Here is a 19170-nt window from a genome sequence, read left to right as displayed (position 1 = left end):
GTTTGCTGCTCAAGTTTTGATTTTATATCTGATAACCATCTCTGTCTCTCTTCCAACCCCCCTACCAGGAAGGATCGGTGAGACAAATACCCACAGATTCCAGGGGAATAAAAGGAAAAGCCAAACAGGAAAAGTAGTTATGAACAATACAGCCCTGGCTTAGTTAATGATCAGCTTCAGAGCATACAGTACACTACTTTTACCCAATTACCGCTACTTATTTGCATAAAGTTTTTAACAATCCGTGGGTAGTAAGAGGCCGTTTAGGCACTGCATTTGCGTTATCGCAATCAGCAAAGAAATAAAAAAGATGAGAAATGCCCGACGACTCCGCTCAGTCAACAGGAAGCCCGGCGTGAGCTCAGCTGTGCGGAGGGGTGGGCAGGAAGGGGAAGGGGTCAGGTTCCCCTGCCTGCACATTCCCGTTCTGTCCTTGGTGGAGCACGAGGCTGTCTTCTGCAGGCAAACCAGCCCTGAGCACATCACACACATTTCAATGGAAAACAGAACTGCTATAGTCTTGTACTGATCCTACCAGCCTCTACTGGTAGGTAGATGAGGATGAGGAGCTCATCAACTCGTTTCCATGTGTCAAGCACCTCCAACCAGTGACCCTCAGCTCATAAAGCAGCTTCAACTAGAGCCGACAGCAGTAACCAGAATCACTCTGCTGATCTAGTCTTCTGAGCAGCTGTTTCCAAGCATCTCCTTGTCAACTCTTAAATATTGTCGACTCTCAGCACAATAGTAAAATAGTCACAAAGCTACAGCACTTACAATGGCATAGAGGCAATTAAAGATTTCCAATAACGTGCTGCTTGGAAGATCGTGGTCTAATTGCTGAATGGTCAAGGTTTTTGGCAGTGACAACATTGTGAGCAGATAAAAAGGTTGTAACGTTTCCCATACAATAAATAAATAAATAAGCAGCTCTCCAGACAATTGCAACAGCAGACACACACCTAGCTAAGTTCCTGACTTGGCACTTGGCATAATTTAAAATTAGAAGGTCATAAAATTTCCTAGCATAGAGGCTGTAGCCGCATGACAAAGGTAAATGGAAGGGGTGGGGGAGGCCAAGGGCCAAGGTAGGCTGGGCACAAAGACAGGCTGCAACAAGGAGGCGGCAGTACAATGAGCCTGAACTACCTGGTGGTGTAATTTAGCGTACAGTTTGTAATTACCTGCACAGCCTGTAACTTCCTCTTACATTGCAAAGCGTTGTTTCTTCACACTACACAGAACAAGGGTTGTCACTTACAAGAAAACTGATTATGTGAGAGAGCAACAGGCTGCTAAGCCAAGTCTGCAAGAACATTTTGTGGTTATCATTAACCTTTCGCTGAAAACAATTCTGTTTTAACTTGTGAGGTTTGGTTTTGGGTTTGTTGTTTTTTTTTAAGAGCTCCAAGATATGCTCACAACACTGAAGAAACTATCTATTCTAGCTCTTTTTTTTTTTTTGTCTGAAGTTTAAAATACTTATAAAAACTATCAGTTAACATCTTATAATAGAAAACAGACCGGTATGAAGCAAGCATGAGAACCATGGGAAGCAGCAAGCATACTCATGTTTTTAGATCCATCTGGCTCCTGAAGTGTTGGAGGATGAAGTAGTAAACAGTATCAGAGTGCTTTAACACGTGCTCAACGTAAGCCCAGGGAGGGCTCTCCCTGCTGCTTTGCAGAAAGGAAGCCGAGGCAGAGACAAAAATCTTTAAATGCCCCAAAAAACTGCACAAAAACGCCAGGGGGATGCTGGCACCAAAGCGAGGTGCTTAATCCTCAGGTTCAAAAGAAAGGCAAAGCATCCTTCTGTGTCTTCAGGCCCTGCTCCCACCAAACATCGGCCCCGTGGGATGTGGCTGCCGTCGCCCAGGAAGGATATGGCACAGCAGGCACCAAGAGCTTGGCCTTCCCAAATCCCAAGTGAGCACTCTGATCACTCCATAATCCTGCTTTGCTACCAAGATAAAGAGGAAAACTGAGCGACAGGGGAATCTGGCATTATCACAGGGACATGGAAAAAACACTTCAGGGGCACCAACAATGAATCAGATACCTAAAACTTGGCCACAGGCAGAGGAAGCGACTACAGGCAGGAAGAACTGATCCATGGCAGTTTCTCCAGCTTTCTTCTGTTAAAAATTCTTTGGTATTTGCAGGCTGTCTGAAGTTTTGCTTTTTTTGTTTCTATCTTTCCATCGGCTGCCTTAGAGTTTTACTAGACCAAAGTAAATTTTGAATCCTACACACAAATAAACTAGTAAATCAGCAGAATTCCCACTAGGTTCAACGAGAGTAACAAGGCTTTCTGGAATGAGTTACAACTATGAATTCTGAGCATTTTGATAAACACAAGTCTCTCGGACATTATTTGAATCCTTGTGAACCTGAAATGAATTAGACCCAGACCAGCTGACTACATTACTGACTAAAAGCGTCAACACAAGAATAATTTCTGCTGACCTCTGAAAGTCAGAGCTGATTAGCCAAATACATCTACCAAAGAATACACTGAAACAGAAGTTTCTGATAGCATTTGGGTCACCACTGCCCTTCCCATTCCACAGAGAACACATTTTTAGCCCAGCAAAACAACAAAAACTAGATTTTTAGATCTTGCCTGCAACAAAATAAGCACATCCAATATCAATCAGCCTTTGTGAACTTGCAACTAGTAGTATTACCTTTAAAACAGCTCTTCATTATGCCAGCCCAAAAGCTACAGCACCGTCCTGATTGAGAACGATATCAAAATATTAATCCGGTGCTCAGCCTTGTGCAAACAATTCATGCGTGGGCCAAAAGCTCTGTCATTCTCATGCTTATTAATCTTTTCTTCCAGGAGGCATAAGACAGCATAAGCTCCTCTGATAACTCAGTTATCTCTCTCCCCAGAAAAGGAAAGGGTGGTCCTTCCAACCAAGTGGCCATTTAAACTACTGCTAGATAGAAACCGCAGATCTACATGCGGCTGGGGCAGCAGAGACCAGCAGTATTTCCTCTTTCCTTTGATCCCTTTCCATACAGTCTCAAACTGTGGGCTGAGTGTTCGAGCAGTGTACAAAACAAACATCTTAAAAGCACTTAAATTGTTACCTAGCTACCTAGTACAGCTTGCTAAATCATGCTGAGTGGTAAGGAAATGTTTCAGGTTGGTTTTTTCTCCATAATTCCAGAGTTACTGCTACTTCCCAATGCCCAGGGCATATCCAACCTGCATCCCTGCTTCCACAGAACAGTTCAGGTATGTCACTGTTAAACCTCCGTTATCAGCAGCCACAGGGAAAGCCGTAATGTTTACAGGCAGCACTTACGAGTGGAAAAAAATTACTAATTACAAGCATTTTGGGTTGAGTATGAAAGGCTCAGAGAGACTTAACCGATTACCAGGTACAGCAGTGATTGCCAAGGCTCAAGAAAGAGGCCACAGAGTTCGGGGACTTATTCCCATACCAAGCATAAGCAGGGGTATCTACTATAGACCTTGTAAGTGCAATGCAGCACAATTTCTAGCTGAAGCTTCTTGCACACAGCTCCAGGTGGGATCCAGCATTTTATCCTACTATCCTGAAGCCTTTCATCATGGTTCTAAGAGATAAAACTGGCATCTTTAAAGCAGTATCAAGCATAGCTAGACCACAGCAACTATCTCTCTAAAAGCCTTATCTACCACCCCATAGCAGCCACTTCCCTCCTTAATCCTTCCAACCAAAACCCACGACTGGGGCAGTCGCTGTTAATTGCCTGCAAATTAAATGATTATTGGTATCTGCATTTCAAAGGGAGGTGTGCAGCTGGAGAAGCTGATTTTTTTTTTTTCCAAGCGGCTTAGGATGGGGCACAGAGACACTCCGTGCTTTACAGCTGCTCAGGACTAAGAGTACTTAAAAACTGGCATCAGCTCATCTCGCCCTCATGAGCTGCAGGTGTTGGGGGCGAGGGCTCAGTCCTGTTCCTGTTACACCCACCTGAAAAAGCTCCCCAACCACCCGGCGATCGGCTCAAAGGAGACCAGCTGAGGGGGCTGATCTCTGCTTCAGACCCCGACAGAAGGGTTCAAGGGCAGCCGGTGTGCGGCCGCAGGAGTGCTGCACCCCGGGCAGGGCAGCGCCGGCCCCGCTCCCTGGCGCCCGGGGGTTCGCAGGGACACCGAACCCAGGCGGGCGAGCCCGCGGTAACGGGGACGCGGCCAGCCCTGCGGCTGGGGGAAAGTTTGCCCGAAGGCGAAGCGCGGCAGAGCGGGCTGCCGGTCGGTGCCGGTCTCTCCCGGTGCCGGTCTGCTCCGGGAACGGGGCAGGCGGAGCGGCAGCCGGTCGGTGCCGGTCTCTCCCGGTACTCACAGCTGGGCGATGGCACCCTGGGAGATGACGGCGTTGTCGGAGAAGTAGGGGATCATCGCGGCTCCCCGCCGAGGCGGCCGCCCTGCCCCGCGGCATGGGGAGCGCAGCCGCCCGCCGCTCTGCCCCGCGGCCCCGCCGCGCTCCGGCCAGCCCCGCCGCCGCCGCCCGCCCACTGCGCAGGAGCGGCCCCGGCAGCGGGGCGGGTCCCAGCGGGGCGGGACCGGGACCCGCCCCGCCCTCCGGGCAGCACGTGGCGCCGGGCACCGGCGGGGTGCGGGTCCCCCCACCCCTGCCCCGCGGCTCCGCTCCTGGGGTGTCGTGTCCCCCCCGACCCGGGGCTCCGCTCCGAGGGTCCCGTCCGCCCCCGCCCGGGAACGGGATGCGACCGCTGGCTCCCCCCGGAGGGGGCGAGAGAGCGGGGAGGGGGCGCGCTGGGTTTGGTTTCTCCCCCCCTTTCCCGGCCCCCGCTTCCCCGAAACAGCCGGGGCAAAGCCGCAAGGGCTGAAGCAGCACATCAAAAGGGGTCTTCTCAAAAAGCAGCAGCGACAACGCAGGCGCTTGGGAAACGACCTTAATTTCTCTCCTGCAGGAGGCATGGGGGGGGGGGGGGGGGGGGAATAGATCTTGGCAATAACTTTCATACGCAGAGACTTGACAACTCGTTTTCTGCCAAAGGAGCAGAGCAGCAGCTACCTTCCGATGCGATTTAATCTTTAGCTCCATCGCTCCTCCAGAGGAAAGGCAGCGCTTTAGAACAAAACCTTGTCCTCTCCGTGCTGCTGCAGCGCCGGGGAAAGGGCTGGGGCAGCTTGCTCCATCCCCTCCTACGCACAGGCCAGCCCCACAGCACAAACTGTTCCAGATCTGCATTCTCCAGCCCTTACCTCGGGCAAGTTGTTTAACTAAGGAGTGTGGGAAAACAGCCGAGAAACCTTGGAAGCCGGCTCCGTGTTGCTTCCCATCGGTCCCATCGGAACACAGGTCATCCCACCACCGAGGGACACAATAATACGCTGTTCCTAAGGCACCTGGTGTGGATGGCACATGCTCAGACCCAGTAGCAAAGCACAAGTGAGCGGGCAGTGGAAGATAAAAAGATAAACACGTGTACTAATGACACCTACTCAACTGGAAAAAAGGTACCACTGGGGCATGACTGCCCCTAGGATCAGACGCCAGAGCTAGAAGCCAAACGACAGCTTTGTCTAGGGTTTATTTCCAACTATTAACTAAAACTTTCAGAGAAGCTGGTGCTTAAAAAACAGTACAGCATGACAGCAACTGCTTCGGGTCTGAGACTTCATAGGAGCAAGACAGACACTTGTCTGGAGGGTCTCAGCCATCCCCACTCCAGGGGACTCTGAGAGAAAAGGACAAAGCTGTAGGATTTGTGATTCTGCAAGTTTTGCTAGAGTATGGTTTGGTTGCATTAATTTAAGCAATGTCATCTTATATAGCCAAGAGCACATCTCTGGTAATGGTTCCTCACAGCTGTAAAGAAAAATGCAGTGCCAGCTAGCTGCAGTGCCAAAAAAAAAAAATACCATTTTGTTAGGCAGAAATGAAGTCAGTTGCAAGAAGCAATGGAAAAATCAGGACATTAGAGAAATGGAGGGTAACTCAATCTTTCCAGAGGTCAAGAGACTGGCAAGAACCTCATATTTAATAGTAACACATACCACACATTCATAGACTGAAAAACAAACCCAGAACTTCTGTTCTATTCTGATTAATAACTTAAGGGCCTTACTCAAGCATTGTAGAAGACTAAATGTTAAGATACTGTCCAGACAGATGGCAGATTTCTTACACGCAAACTAACATTACAAAGGCAAGCTCTTAAAAACTGCTAAAAAAAAGTGCAGTGATTAACTACAAGCAATACTCTTAAAGCAGCTACTCATAACATATGGATAATAGATTTGTAAATTAATTAGTCCTGGATTAATACAATCATGTACTGTGTCTCCATATGCTAGGAGACCAAACGATAATAGAAATATCCCAGCTTTTTTCTTTCTGAACCTTTAGAAAACAGCAGCAGGAAATCCTCACGTAAGGTCATATATTGCAATCTGCACTAATAGAAGGTATTTGAACCTGGGTTTGTTGCCATAAAGATTGAAATACCAGCCTGAGACTGACACTGCCTTCAGGCTACATGTCAGATTAACATTTCAGTTCCCACCTCCGCTGGTATAGCATATGTTATTTTCATATTCTGCTTTTTAAAATCAGACTTCAGGAACAACCCTATTTCTTTGCCAAAGTTGCAACCTACTTTCAGCAGTTTATTGCCCCAACAACTCCATCTCTCAGCATGTAGGAGCAAGGAGCGGGCAGAAAGAAGGGGCATCCAGGGGATACATGGAGTTGAAGACAGCAGGTCACAAGACAGCCAACAAACTGCTCCTTGCTGGAAGCAGGTGCACTCTGCTGGGACAAATACATAAAGAATTTAAAGTGCACAAAATTGCAGTGATGACAGGTAGCAGGCTAAATCACTACCGTGCTGCAATAGAGCATGTGAGCAATAGCCATTAGTCACTGTATGACGAGATGTACATAAGTTTGTCTGGGGTCTCAGCTTCCCAGCCCAGTGCACAAAAATATACTTTGCTGCGTGAAAAAGGGCACTCACTGTCCGAGTTTTCAGTCAGCATTTCACTCCCCAGGAGGTCACAGGATTAGCAGGGCCATGCCGCCTGCTGCAGAGCCGAGTGGTAAACAACACCGCATCTGCGCTCAGTACAGCCCGACCCCATTGGGCAGTAGGCTTGCATTTAACCTTTGAACACCACACGACTAATAAATGACAGTTACATGCATCATGCAAGCCACACCGTATTAAAAAAAAACCACAAAAACAAACCCAAAAACCAAACAACAAACCATCCGAAAACCTTTGCTACGACAATGATGACAAGGACTGCTGAGAATGCCTAGCCAGGCACTTTGGGAGGAGGGAACTGAGGGAATGCCCACCAGAGCTGCCTCTGGAGTGAAGTTTAAGGGAGTGGAGGGAGAACATGCATGCACAGTTCTCTTGTATTGACTTGTAGTGTTCTGCCTGGCAGACAAGGCTGAAAATACATCGTTTATTCATACAGTCATCATCTCCCGCAGTGTCTGTATCCCAAAGCTATACGGTTACAGTAGCTCGCACCAGTAACTTCAGCTGCCTTAACTTTCCTCGAGCTTTTTAACATGTTTTGATCTTACAGTGATGTAAATAAGAGTAATTCTGTGTCCTGCACGGGGCCAGCAGCTTACAAATGTGATTTTACAGCTCAGTACATAGGTCACATAGTAAAAATGCATGAAGCACTCTAGTCTAGTTTTGCATTAGCAGATACAGATTTGACACTTGCAGAAAGCATGCTTACAGCTGGACACGCAGTCCTGTCAGTGCACATAGTCCACATGCAAAGAGAGCATTAATCAAGCTAATGTTCCCATCCAAGATCAACAGCTTAAGGCTGAATTGCTGCTTTTTGTAAGACCACACAAAGGTGTGGGTGTCGCCATAATCCACCCACGCCTATCCCACAGAGGTTTGCAGAGTGTCTGCTCGCATGCTAAGATGATTAAATCTGAAACATGGATTGTCTTATTAAGCATGTTCAATTCTTAGCCTACACTGGGGTCCGGTGACCTCTCTTCATTTTAGAATATGTCTGCCAGCAAGACTTTCTCTGTCCTCTCAGTTCTCTCCTTTTTAAGAGCCTTAATGAGGGTGATATATTGCCATGGCCTCTCTAGAAATTAATTCCAGTGGGTATGAAGGTTGGCTATTAAGTCCATTCAGACTGAAGTTCAGGTACTCTCTGCAAAAGCAAGGCATGTTCTTTTCTTCCTCGAAACAACAGGGTAAACCTGTGGACAGTACTACAACTGTAGTGTTAGTCATGTTCAAGGTAAAGGGAGCAGTAGGATGCTAGGCGTAGGAATTCTGGCCTCTATCTATTAGTATCAGTGTAAGAGGTAAGGCAATGCAGAACCTGGACCCATGTTTTCAGGGGAGAATGAAAAAGTTGTGAAGCTGCTGCATTTGGCAAACAAACCTCCCCCTCACCACCATCACATCCTCTCCCAACAGAGCGATGAGCCACGGCAGTGCCTGCTCAGCCACCTCTAGTGTGCATATGGAAAGTTTGTTCTTTGCTGCTGAGCAGCTGTTTCCGGTGTCATTTATGAAAGTTAACAGAATTTTGAAAACAACATGTCGCTACCACAGCCAAACACTGGAGTCTTGCACCCGCACCACTGCAGAGAGAGGTAGCAAGTTCATTTCCGTATGCAGAGGTGGGGCCAAGTGCTTTGTTTTTCTCACCAGCAGCTATACTCAATCTTTCCCCACTGTCAGTCCCCTCCACTCAATCCCCCCAGCTGTCTCAGCATCAGGTCTGATAGGGAAAAAGGGTCCTAAGGGGTAGCTTTGAAGAATATGATGCCACACCTCAGTTGTTTGAGGGTCAAAGGATCTGATGCCTCTGCCTTTTTGGTGGGACATCATTTAATTCAGCCTGTTGCTATGAGGACATGTGGCTTTCAGCAATGAAGAGTCTACAAATGAGTCTGACTGGATTAAGAGTCCAAACAGATGACCTATCTGCAGAGAGCCTCGAACTAGTGCAGCAAACCTGTAAACAGGTAGAGAACGATCCACTGAGAGCAGCACCTCTTGCGCCTGTCTCCTACTGCTGCCTCCCCACCTTGGAGGGAAAACTCGATCTGTTAGAAGTCTTCTGGCAGTTTTTAGCATGGGAGACAAAGCTTACTGCGTACCGGATCATAAAATCGTTTAGGTTGCAAAAGACTAAGATCATCATGTCCAACTGTTAACCCAGCACTGCCAAGTTCACCACTAAACCACGTCCCCAGGCATCACAGCTACACGCTCTTAAACAGCTCCTGGGCAGCCTGTTCCAGTGTTTGATAACCCTTTCAGTGAAGAAATTTTTCCTAATATTCAAGTCCAATTTTTATTAGGAAAATGTGAAGCCACTTCAGTAGCAGCAATCATAAACAAGCCAATGCATGCAGGGCAGAATGAGATACAGTGAAGAAACAAAGCCTTCCCAGTGAGTAAGAGGCATACCACCCACCAAGGTAGTGCTTACATACACCAGCTTTATTACATACAGTAAAGGAAATTTAACAAAGTAATTATCAAGGAGCCCATATCTAGTTTTAAAAAAAAAGAAAGGAAAAAAAAAAAAAAAAGAAGGGGGAGGCAGGAACAGGGAAAGCACGCAAAACTATACTTGAATCCTGTAGAACCAGTCAGAACAGGAAGCCACATTCTAAATTTGGTTATTTAAGCTGTCTAAGAGTATTTCTGTTTCCACTTCTTGAGCAAAGAAATCAGACAGATGCAGGGATAGGGTGATAAGCATCACAGAAAGAACAAAACCCTGCTTTAAAAGCCCGTTTGGTCAGTTGCCCATCATGATCAATGATTAGGCTTCTTAGTTGCAAACTCAACACTTATTTTGCAATATTATCACTTCATTAAACCCTTCCCTCACAAATCCCACACCCAAGCACTGTATAGTTTACTTATCGTTAAATCTTAGAGGGTCTGACACAAAGAAGCCAATGCTCAATTACACTCGTTTGAGAGAGGCAGAAGCAAAGAGGACTGAAGGGACCCCAGCAGTGCCACCAGGCAGCAGGGCTAGGAAAAGGGGCACAAGCAGCAACATCTATCACTCTGGTCTCTCAACAAGCAACACTAATGTCGGACAAGGGTAACATGCCAAGACACAACTTTTGCTGAAACACCTTTTCCCACAGCCAGCTTCTCCACCTGCTTTCTGAAGAGCTGCCGTCCACGTGCATTCAAACAGTTCAAGACCAGCTTTGAATGCAAAACTGACAACGCATCCTATTTGCACAGCAAAACGCTCTCCATGCAAACATCTACATTGCTACTAAAAAAATTAATCCAGACCCTTGCAAGCTGTTACAGGACTGTTCTAAGTCCAGCAATGAAGAAACATGCCTGAATGACATGTCTGAGATCATAAAGCAAGTAATGTGTTATTTCAGTGACCTATGGAAAAGAAAGATCTAAATCCTCTGAACTATCAAAAACACACCCCTAATTTTATAAAGGAATAGTTTGGATGCAAAGATACCAAAAAGCTGAATGGCAACAAGTCTAGAAACGCTGGCCCGGATTATCAAAATATATTTGAGTGCCTGAAATCCACAAAAAGCTGAAAACTGAGGATTTATACTTAACTTTGAAGTCTTGTGAAGGTGCCCTACCCAGGAAAGAAACCATAACAACTGTTTTGGAGTTTGCTTTCTATTTACAACAGGAATTTTTCCTTAACTTAGATTCCTCTAGCTTAGAGCACCTGGTTCATGCTCAGCAGGAGACACAAGCACGTATGGAATCCTTACAGCACCTCCTGGTCAGCCCCTCCTTCACTAGCTTCTGAAGAAGCAGCACAAGTGCATGGGGGCAGCTGTTCTGGGCTTGCTCCATGCCAAACAGACCCTTTTGGTAGCTGAAGGATCTGACCCACCTTCATTCCTTTCACTTCCCAGTTTGTCTTTGCTTTGTTCCTCATTCTCCTCTGTTCACACCTTAGAATGACAAGTCAAAAAACCCTTTTCCTAAGCATTCCTATTTTGAGCGAGCTCCCTGCTACAGCATCGTATGCTGACCTGGTAATTTCATAATGCAACAATATTAAGCCTGCTTGATCCTTCAGCCTGAAGATCACACCTGAACTCATCTTACACATTATTGTGATCCACAGGTATGTAATCAGACTGGACTGAACATGTTGCAACCGCAGCCTTAGACCTTGCAGTGAACTAGCCCTGCAGATACCTGTTAGTAATCTAACAAAACCAAGTTTTACTACAAGTGCTATACCTTTGCTCAGGGTTTGGTGATAAAACACCTGGTATTCAAAACTGAAGACCACAGACCTACTTTAACGAATCATGACGCGTGGCCCACAAAACTTTTTCTGGTGGCAGCAGAGCTAGCAGATTAACAGAACCCCTCTTTATCTCGGTATTACATTCTCCACAAGCAGCTGTAGTAAATGCCACAGAGAGGCTAAGCTGTCACTGAAAGGAAAGACAGAAAGATGGATTCAGGAAACACATTCTAAAGATAAGGTTCATACTACAAGAGCTTAGTAATCTCCGGCACGGATAAACACAAGCTTTCCTGTACACCACACACACAGTAACCTCTTACTCAAGAACTGGAGTTACCAAACTGTCTTGCACATCCATTAGAAGATCCAGCTACTGTTCAAGTACCAGCAAACAAAGGAAGCACAAGGAAGGTTTAAGCTGCTAGAACTCACAGTACATAGTTTTTGGAAGTCTCTCTCTTAACACCAGATAGGCTTTAAGGATAACCACAAGTGTCAGGAGCCTGCCCCAGGAGCACCAAATGGTGGTGATACACATCTCCAAAAGTCACAACAGACACAGGAGGCTGCAGACTGACACATCTCAGTGTGGACTGTAAATAAGTCTTCTGAAATGCAGTCAATTTGGTATCACAGATTCTCTCTCCCAGGAACTAGCATACATCTGCCGTAACCCTCAGGTAGAGAGAAGCTTACAACGGGTCTCAGTTTAAAAATCAAACAAGTTGGCTTACAATTTATTGAGCTGTTGCCCTATACAAGGAAACACATGCACCAATTCCACTTACTATTTGAAAAACAGCTTTTATTCTGCTACAGACCATAAGCTCCTGCATCAGACTGTGGTCTTCCGCTCCTAAAACAAAGGAATTTCTTCACAGCTTGAAACCTTGAGGCATCTTGGCACATCCAACTGTTATCATGGCAATAATCTGATTTGCTTTCCTTCCCAGTTCACTCCTGGAAGGAACTACTTTGACTAAAAAAAACAAACCAGAAGGTAAGCATATTTAGGCTGCAAATGGTGTTGGGTATTATTTTTTTTTCTTTTTTTACCCTTCTGCCTGCACCTGAAGAGGCGGGGACAAGCACTTTTTGAGAACATTTTCAGGTAACAAACCCCAGATCTCAAACAGGACCTAATCACTTTCTATAGCACTTAAAGGGCATGACAGGCTCCTCAGCTTTACCTAAGCAAATGGACTTCAGTCTGACCAAGCACCAGGCCATAAAAAGTTCAAGGAATTCCTCTGAAGTCCCCAGCAGCCTTGCTAGGCAATACAGCTTACCCAATTTTATAAGCAGCAGTTACTGTGCAGCCTCAAACATTGCATTTCAGCAACCAGAGCTGTTTCAAGGCACACAGAAGTGGTAAATTCACAGATAGTGTGGAAATAGAGGCAGCATATAAAACAAACCCAAAAAGCAATCAGCAGATCCTGACAGCAAATCCAACGCAGGCTGCAGCACTGCTGCTGCCCCGGGCCCTGGAGATGTCATTTGTCAGCAGAACAAAGATGCTGAATTCTTGCAACCTTGGCACAGAGCACACAAAACCTGAATGTCAACAGGTCAGCTGGTGTAAAAAACTCAAAGCTCAATACAAGTGTATTTTAGGTTTTAACATCAGGATAATGCAAAGAGATTGTTAACATAGATAGTCTATTACGAGTGTATTTAGCATGGCAGCAGCACGTCTGGGGACAGAAGGAGAGATGCACAGGCCAGCTAGCTGCACAGCCTCCAGACAGCCTAATAAAAATGTCTAGAAGGTAGCAATGAAGGCAATAGATGTAATAAATAGATTGTTTAGGACATCCTCTTACACAGTACTGTCTTAGTCCCATCAGGCAAGAGTGAGGTCTGGCTCAAGGAGGGACTCCAGAGCAAGCACCTGAACCCACGTCAGGGGCTTGGGGATCTTACCCATAAGCTGCAAGAATGGTCACAGCTAGTGCAGGGCCACAGCTTCCCTGCCCGGCTTCCCATAGAGCAGGGCTTGGGTGTGAGAAAAAAAATTTCCAGAATGCAATCTGGTTTTCACCTATTTGCTCAGCTTCAGTATTAATTTGCTATAGTTTTTAGTAATGGATAGAAATCTGTATAAAAATTAGATCCGTGTTCACTATGCTCAAGTACTTTCCTCAAGTAGGAAATAAACCATTCCTCCTTGCATCAGTACAAATGAGTTTGCCAGAAAATACTGTTCAAAGCATGTTCCAAGGATAATTGCAGAGCACACATGAACTCTCTTTCTGGGTATCTAATAGCTTTTTCCATCTTTTGGAGAAAAGGTTTTGATGGATTCTGCTAATTCACAAAGCAGAAAACTCCTCATTCCGTGATGATGCTGGCAGAAGCGGTCTTGGGGCAAGTGCAGACTTGACATGTCATTTAACTGCTCTATAGAGCAGGTTTAAGTTTAAACAGTATTTTCACACTCTTCCTCTCCCTTGTCTGCAAAACTTGAGTCCATGCAATCACAGTCCTCTGTGGTGTTAGATCTCAAACAGCACAAACAGGTCAGCAATGAGACAGATGATTCGTTTTAGGTACGATGACCTTGATATACATACCTACAAGTTTAAGCTCCTGTTTGAAAGTAATTTCCGTGCCTCTTTGGAAGACATTTTAGACTGGTTGCTTTTCATAGCCTCTGCTCAACAAGCACTAGTCACTCCTGTCCTACTGCAGTCTTTGCTGCATATGTTCACCTCAATATATATATCCCCTACCTCATCAGTGAGAAGAGATAAAACAGCAAGAACCTAACACAAGAAGCTATGTAGAAATCACCAGCCACAGGACTAGCAAAGCTGTTGAGCTGGATTAAGTGGAACATTTGTCTCTTGAGACAGCAGTCCCTAGGCTGTGCAGAGGCATGGGGACTCAGGATGATGGAAGTGAAAGCTGTACTCAATGATCTTCAAGACTGACCACTGCAAAAATCTTCTGACACGAAACATACCTATGTGCACATATGTGCATATGCTTAGGTCTTAAGCTAATTCCCTTGCAAGCATTAACATCTCTATGCACTAACATCCTATTTAATAAACATTGAAAAGTTATTTTATTAACCCAAACATGCTTTTAATACTACCAGTCATACTCCTGCATTCAGTGTCCAGTTAACAGCACAAGTTTGGGCATGCTTATTGCCAATCATCTGAACAAATTTTACACGAGTGCAAGAGACAAAAGGACTCCTCATCAAAAGAATATTACAAATGGCAAAAACCTCACCCCAAACACTGACCATAGCTATAGCCAGTTCACCCAAATTATGCATCAGGGGAGCTTTGCCAGCCTGGCCTTGCCCAGGCAGGCAGCTAGGAATGTCAGGCTGCTGCAGAGCACTACTTTGGTGACATGGCAGCTGATAACGTACCTTTCTTTTAAAGCCAAACTCAGTCCATTGCCTTTTTACTGTCTGTTTTTTTAATAGCTACTACTTGCTATGTTCTCTTGAAAACTGGGGATTAGATACACTCAAGAGCTGTTTATAGACATCTGCTGCTCCTCCACAGCAGGACTCCAGGTTGACTACTTACCACATTTGACTGTATTATTTTTATCCTACTGTATTCAGACACATTCGACACCCACCCCCTTGTTTTCCCTAAGAAGGATCATGGTTTCAATTAGCTTTCTGACCCCAGTAACAGGAGGTACAGAGTTCAGATCACCACATCAACAGCAGGTTGTCATTTCCTACCCCAGGACGTTATTTCAAATATATTTTAAAATGTTCATTTCAAACCTAACCTACAATTGTTGCTAAGTGCCCACAACAATTAAATACCTCCCATCCCCTCCAATACATTATGTATACTGAGACCAAGTCATGAGTTGATCTTGTGACTGCTGGAAGGCTAAGAGTGAAATTAAAAATCGGGGTTTAGCTGAGTTCAATTTCTGCCTTTGGGAATTGTGCTTTCCAGCTTTCCTCTCAGCCATGAAAGCTGTAAAATGAAGAGACAGCAATTCTTAAATCATCATTTAAAGGTAGAAGACTAAATAAAACAGACCAGTCACTTTGCCCAGGCCACACAGTCACAGGACTACACTGAAATCATGGGAACATGCAACCAGGACAGCTTTTACTTTTGAAGATTCATCCAAGTTGGCCCAAAACCCAAAGCCCAAGTCTTGTTTAAGCCTTTCAAATACTAGAAATTACGGCTTCTGTTCTTACCTACTCACACAAAAAACATTAAGCAAAGAACTGTAACAGCCTAAGAGCTCATAAAGAAACTATTTCACCTTCGCTTCCCCTTTACTCCCTCTGGAGGGAATCTTACGTCTTTCATAAAATTGGACTGCAACATTTTAAGCCAAGGAAGTGATCCTGCTGCTGGAGAAGTTACCTGGTATATGTAAGTTTTGCTTTTATTAAGTTTAGCTGAAGTAATTCTTTTGATGGCTTAGAGGGTAGGAGACAAATCTCACCAGACTTCAAGAAGGCTACCCTTAAGACTATGACTGCATTATAAAATCACCATTAATACTTGTCACCATTCAATCAGCTGAATTCCAAGTTTGTTTGGTTTTTAGGGATAAGCATTTATGAAAAAAGGTTCTTCCTGAAGCAACTGAAATCAGCATTTACAAAAGTTGAACATCTCCATGCAAAACAATCACAACTAAAAAAAAAATCCTTGCAATTTCTCAGCGTTCTCCTAACTTTGGAGTAGGTATTTAACCCCTGCATCAGTAGCAAATATCTATGCATCCACTGAACACACTATTTTAAGCAGCATGCACCCTTATGGCACAGGACCACCCTGTACTCCAGCTTCCAGAAGTACAACTTTTCACAAATCCCAAGAAAAATACTGTTAGAGGATGACTATCACTGCTGAAGGCTCTCCTGTTATACTCTGCTAACTAGAGTAATCCAACGCAGCTCTTGGTGGCAACAGAGGCTTTTTAACCAGAGAACAAGAGTTTGTTTAGTATGGTTATTCCTCTCAGACTATTCTGATGAGGGACCAAATCCTGAGAAACAACATATGACATTAGAGGGAGCTAAGGAACAACACAACCAGGATTTGTTCCTAAAGATATAAGCAAAGTCTCCACACGCACAGAGAAGCTGAGTATCACCATCTTATTCAGAGCATGTCCACAGGCAAGACACCCCTTCCCAGATGCAGACAACAGTCTGAAGAATATACTCGCTGACATCTTTGCAAACTGTTCCCCATATGTATTTTTTAGTGTGCAATCTGACTTCTCCCATTTCCTGCTGCAGCAACTCCTTTACTGGGAACATTATTTAGGCCACAGTTAAATATATTTTTCAGTAAGGCACACACAAGACAGTTGTGCAACATTAAGGACAGGCAGAGTGTGATGCGTGTTTGCAGAACATGCCAGAACAACAACAAAACCCCCTGTGGCACATTTTACACAGAGGCATCCTTGAGGACTCTTGCAAGCCTCAAGTGACAGTCTTACCTTCTGGGCTGGGACCGGCATTCTTCTTCCCCGCTGTCTGCCTCCTGTGTATATAGGAAAGGAGAAAAAAGTTAATATGCTTTAATATATGCAGAATCCAACAACTTGCATGTCTCTGGTTTGATTGTAGAAGGCAAAAGAAACTCTCAGTGCTTCTGCATGTAGCTGTCACGATAGAGGAACTCACTTTCGGCTCAGCTGTCACTTCATGTTCTCACAAAACCCTCTGAAAAACTCACCATCACAAGAATTTTTGCCACTGCAGGATTTAGCATGCTTTTGTATGGAATTCCAGTGACCCCTGCCAAACCAGGTAGGCCAAGAGCCAAACACATAGTTTACTTCTTGGGCAAAAATCTCTGGGTTTTTTATCACCTTGATGTAGATCATATTAATTCATAGTCCAGTGTCAGCAATCAAGTGTAAGAATCCACAAAACCAGCAAGTAATAAACCTGCCAAATAGGACTGGGTGAGTGAAGATAGACTGGAAAGTAGAAATATGACATACTACACTGCTTTAGATGCAAAATTAACATGCACAATCTCTAATGTGCTGTGGAATTTTACTAGGTCTACCTGCTAAAGCCCAAAGTAATACCTCAGTAGAGATCTCAGCAATTACTTCTGCTTCACGGTACATTTACATGTGCATTGCCAGGCACTGGCTGGAGATAGGGTATAGGATCTGTTTTATCAGTGAAAACTTACTACATTTGTATACGTCTGCAGGAGCAAACACATTTTAAAACATATCAAGTGTTCAATCAGGACAGGGCCATCCCAAGAAAACCAGAATTCAGCACAAGGCGACAAAGGAAGCAAAAAGTTAACTTTATTCCTAGCTTGCTTTAGGCTTCCCTCCTGCAGAACTCCTCCCCAGCAAGCGCCCACATTTGCTGGCAGCATACGGTCCGTGGAGCTGCGCAGAACTGACCCACACTAAGAGGAAGGCGTCAGCATGGCACCATGTATTTTGGTCATTTTTTCAAGCCATGAACCAGCACACAGGTGGTTGCAAGAGACCTGCGCCACTATGGCAACAAGGGTGCTAATGTTTTACTAATGAAGTCATGCAGTGGGCACTTAATTCTCTGTTCATTTTTTTTTTTCCTAACTGGTTACAGAGCTCTTTTCTATCTTCCCATCTTCTTTCTATCAAGCTCCAGCACAGATATTCCATTTCTCTCCTTTTTCTATCACTCACCCCATCATCAAGATGAACACATCCTCTTATGAGCAAGGATGCTGGCACATGTAACATCACAGCAATAGTAGAGTGAACTGTCATGTTCACTGCATTACTTCTGTGAACTCACGGGTCACTTTATAATGCTCCTGAAGGCAAACACAAAATGAAGTACTACTTCTATGCTTCTTAAGCAGGAAAGCTGGGATTAAGAAAGTCCAGTTAGTCTTCCGCAAACACCTGCAGAAGAGTTGAAACCCTGAAGCCAAAATGTCAGCAGAGTGACTGTGTCTCTCACATGGATGAAGTTCAATTTATATGAATCCAGTGACGGTGCTCTCCTCCCCAGCACTGTCCCTGCTCAAACAATTCTGCAACAGCTCTGAGAACCTCCTCCCATGAACAACCCCAGGGGAGACAGTACAGGAACTCCAAGAAAGAAAACTATCCTTTTCTTCCTCTTCAGCTTGCTTCAGGAAAGCAGTTTGGAAGATGCTCTATCATGCATACACTGCTTTCTGTTTTACATACCATGGCACACAGACAGAAACTAAGGAAAGGTGTGTAAGAGGTTTCATGGGCTAGGGGAAGGCTGGGGAACAAGATAAATGTTAATTCCAAATGGAGTCGGTGGAAAAAAGGAAATGAGAAACTACATGTCCTGGGGCCTCTGGTTCAGCCCAACCAAAGAAGACATGTACCTGCGTGCCGCCCAGGGCAGGAGGCAAAGGGAAGCAACAGGAGAGGGAAAGGTTCTGGAGTAAAGTCATTTACAAACCCTACAGAAACTAGCACACGTAAGCATCAAGCTCAGAAAAGGGGAGGAGTGGAAAGTTTCCGTAAGGTAACCATATAAACCATGTTTTTTCGTGACAATCTTTTGAACTACATTCTTTGTATTTATTGTATGCAAAGATCATACTAAGTTTAGTTTTTTAATACAGAATTAAATACAGATACTCCTGCTGGATATTCTGCTTCTCTCTTACTTAAATGATCTGAATCTGTGAGATATAAGAATAACTAGAAAATGCACGCTTACTACTGGTCTTCTATTTCTAAGAACAGAACTAGAACACCACTATGAAGTAGTTCACTTGAAGCCACCTGCAACCACAAATTCAAGCTAAAACCTGCAAACCATCTACAACAAGCAAGAGCTGGCAGGAATACCTTCTACTCATCATACTTTAGAATTAGCTCAGCAACTCGATAAGGAAGCTAGCATGCCCGACCTCTCCAAAACAAGAACACCAGTGAACTCC

The 19170-nt window shown here is 44.9% G+C and overlaps 1 protein-coding gene across 3 annotated transcripts in view; it reads right to left on the bottom strand.

Moving 5' to 3' along the window:
- Positions 1 to 19170, bottom strand: part of SSH2 (slingshot protein phosphatase 2) — a 103610-nt gene that overhangs the window by 52137 nt on the left and 32303 nt on the right. For 2 of the 3 annotated variants that reach the window (XM_037373070.1, XM_037373079.1), the window contains exon 2: positions 16718 to 16761. In XM_037373070.1, coding sequence (XP_037228967.1) covers positions 16718 to 16761 — 44 coding nt within the window. Of the gene's footprint in view, positions 1 to 2690; positions 2749 to 16717; positions 16762 to 19170 lie in introns of those variants that run through there. The other variant, XM_037373089.1, reaches the window with a different exon arrangement.

Source organism: Falco rusticolus, chromosome 1 (genome assembly GCF_015220075.1).
Source record: "Falco rusticolus isolate bFalRus1 chromosome 1, bFalRus1.pri, whole genome shotgun sequence".
NCBI classification, from domain to species: domain Eukaryota; kingdom Metazoa; phylum Chordata; class Aves; order Falconiformes; family Falconidae; genus Falco; species Falco rusticolus.
The sequence above is the reverse complement of the archived record's forward strand: the minus strand, read 5'-3'. Positions and strand labels throughout refer to the sequence as shown.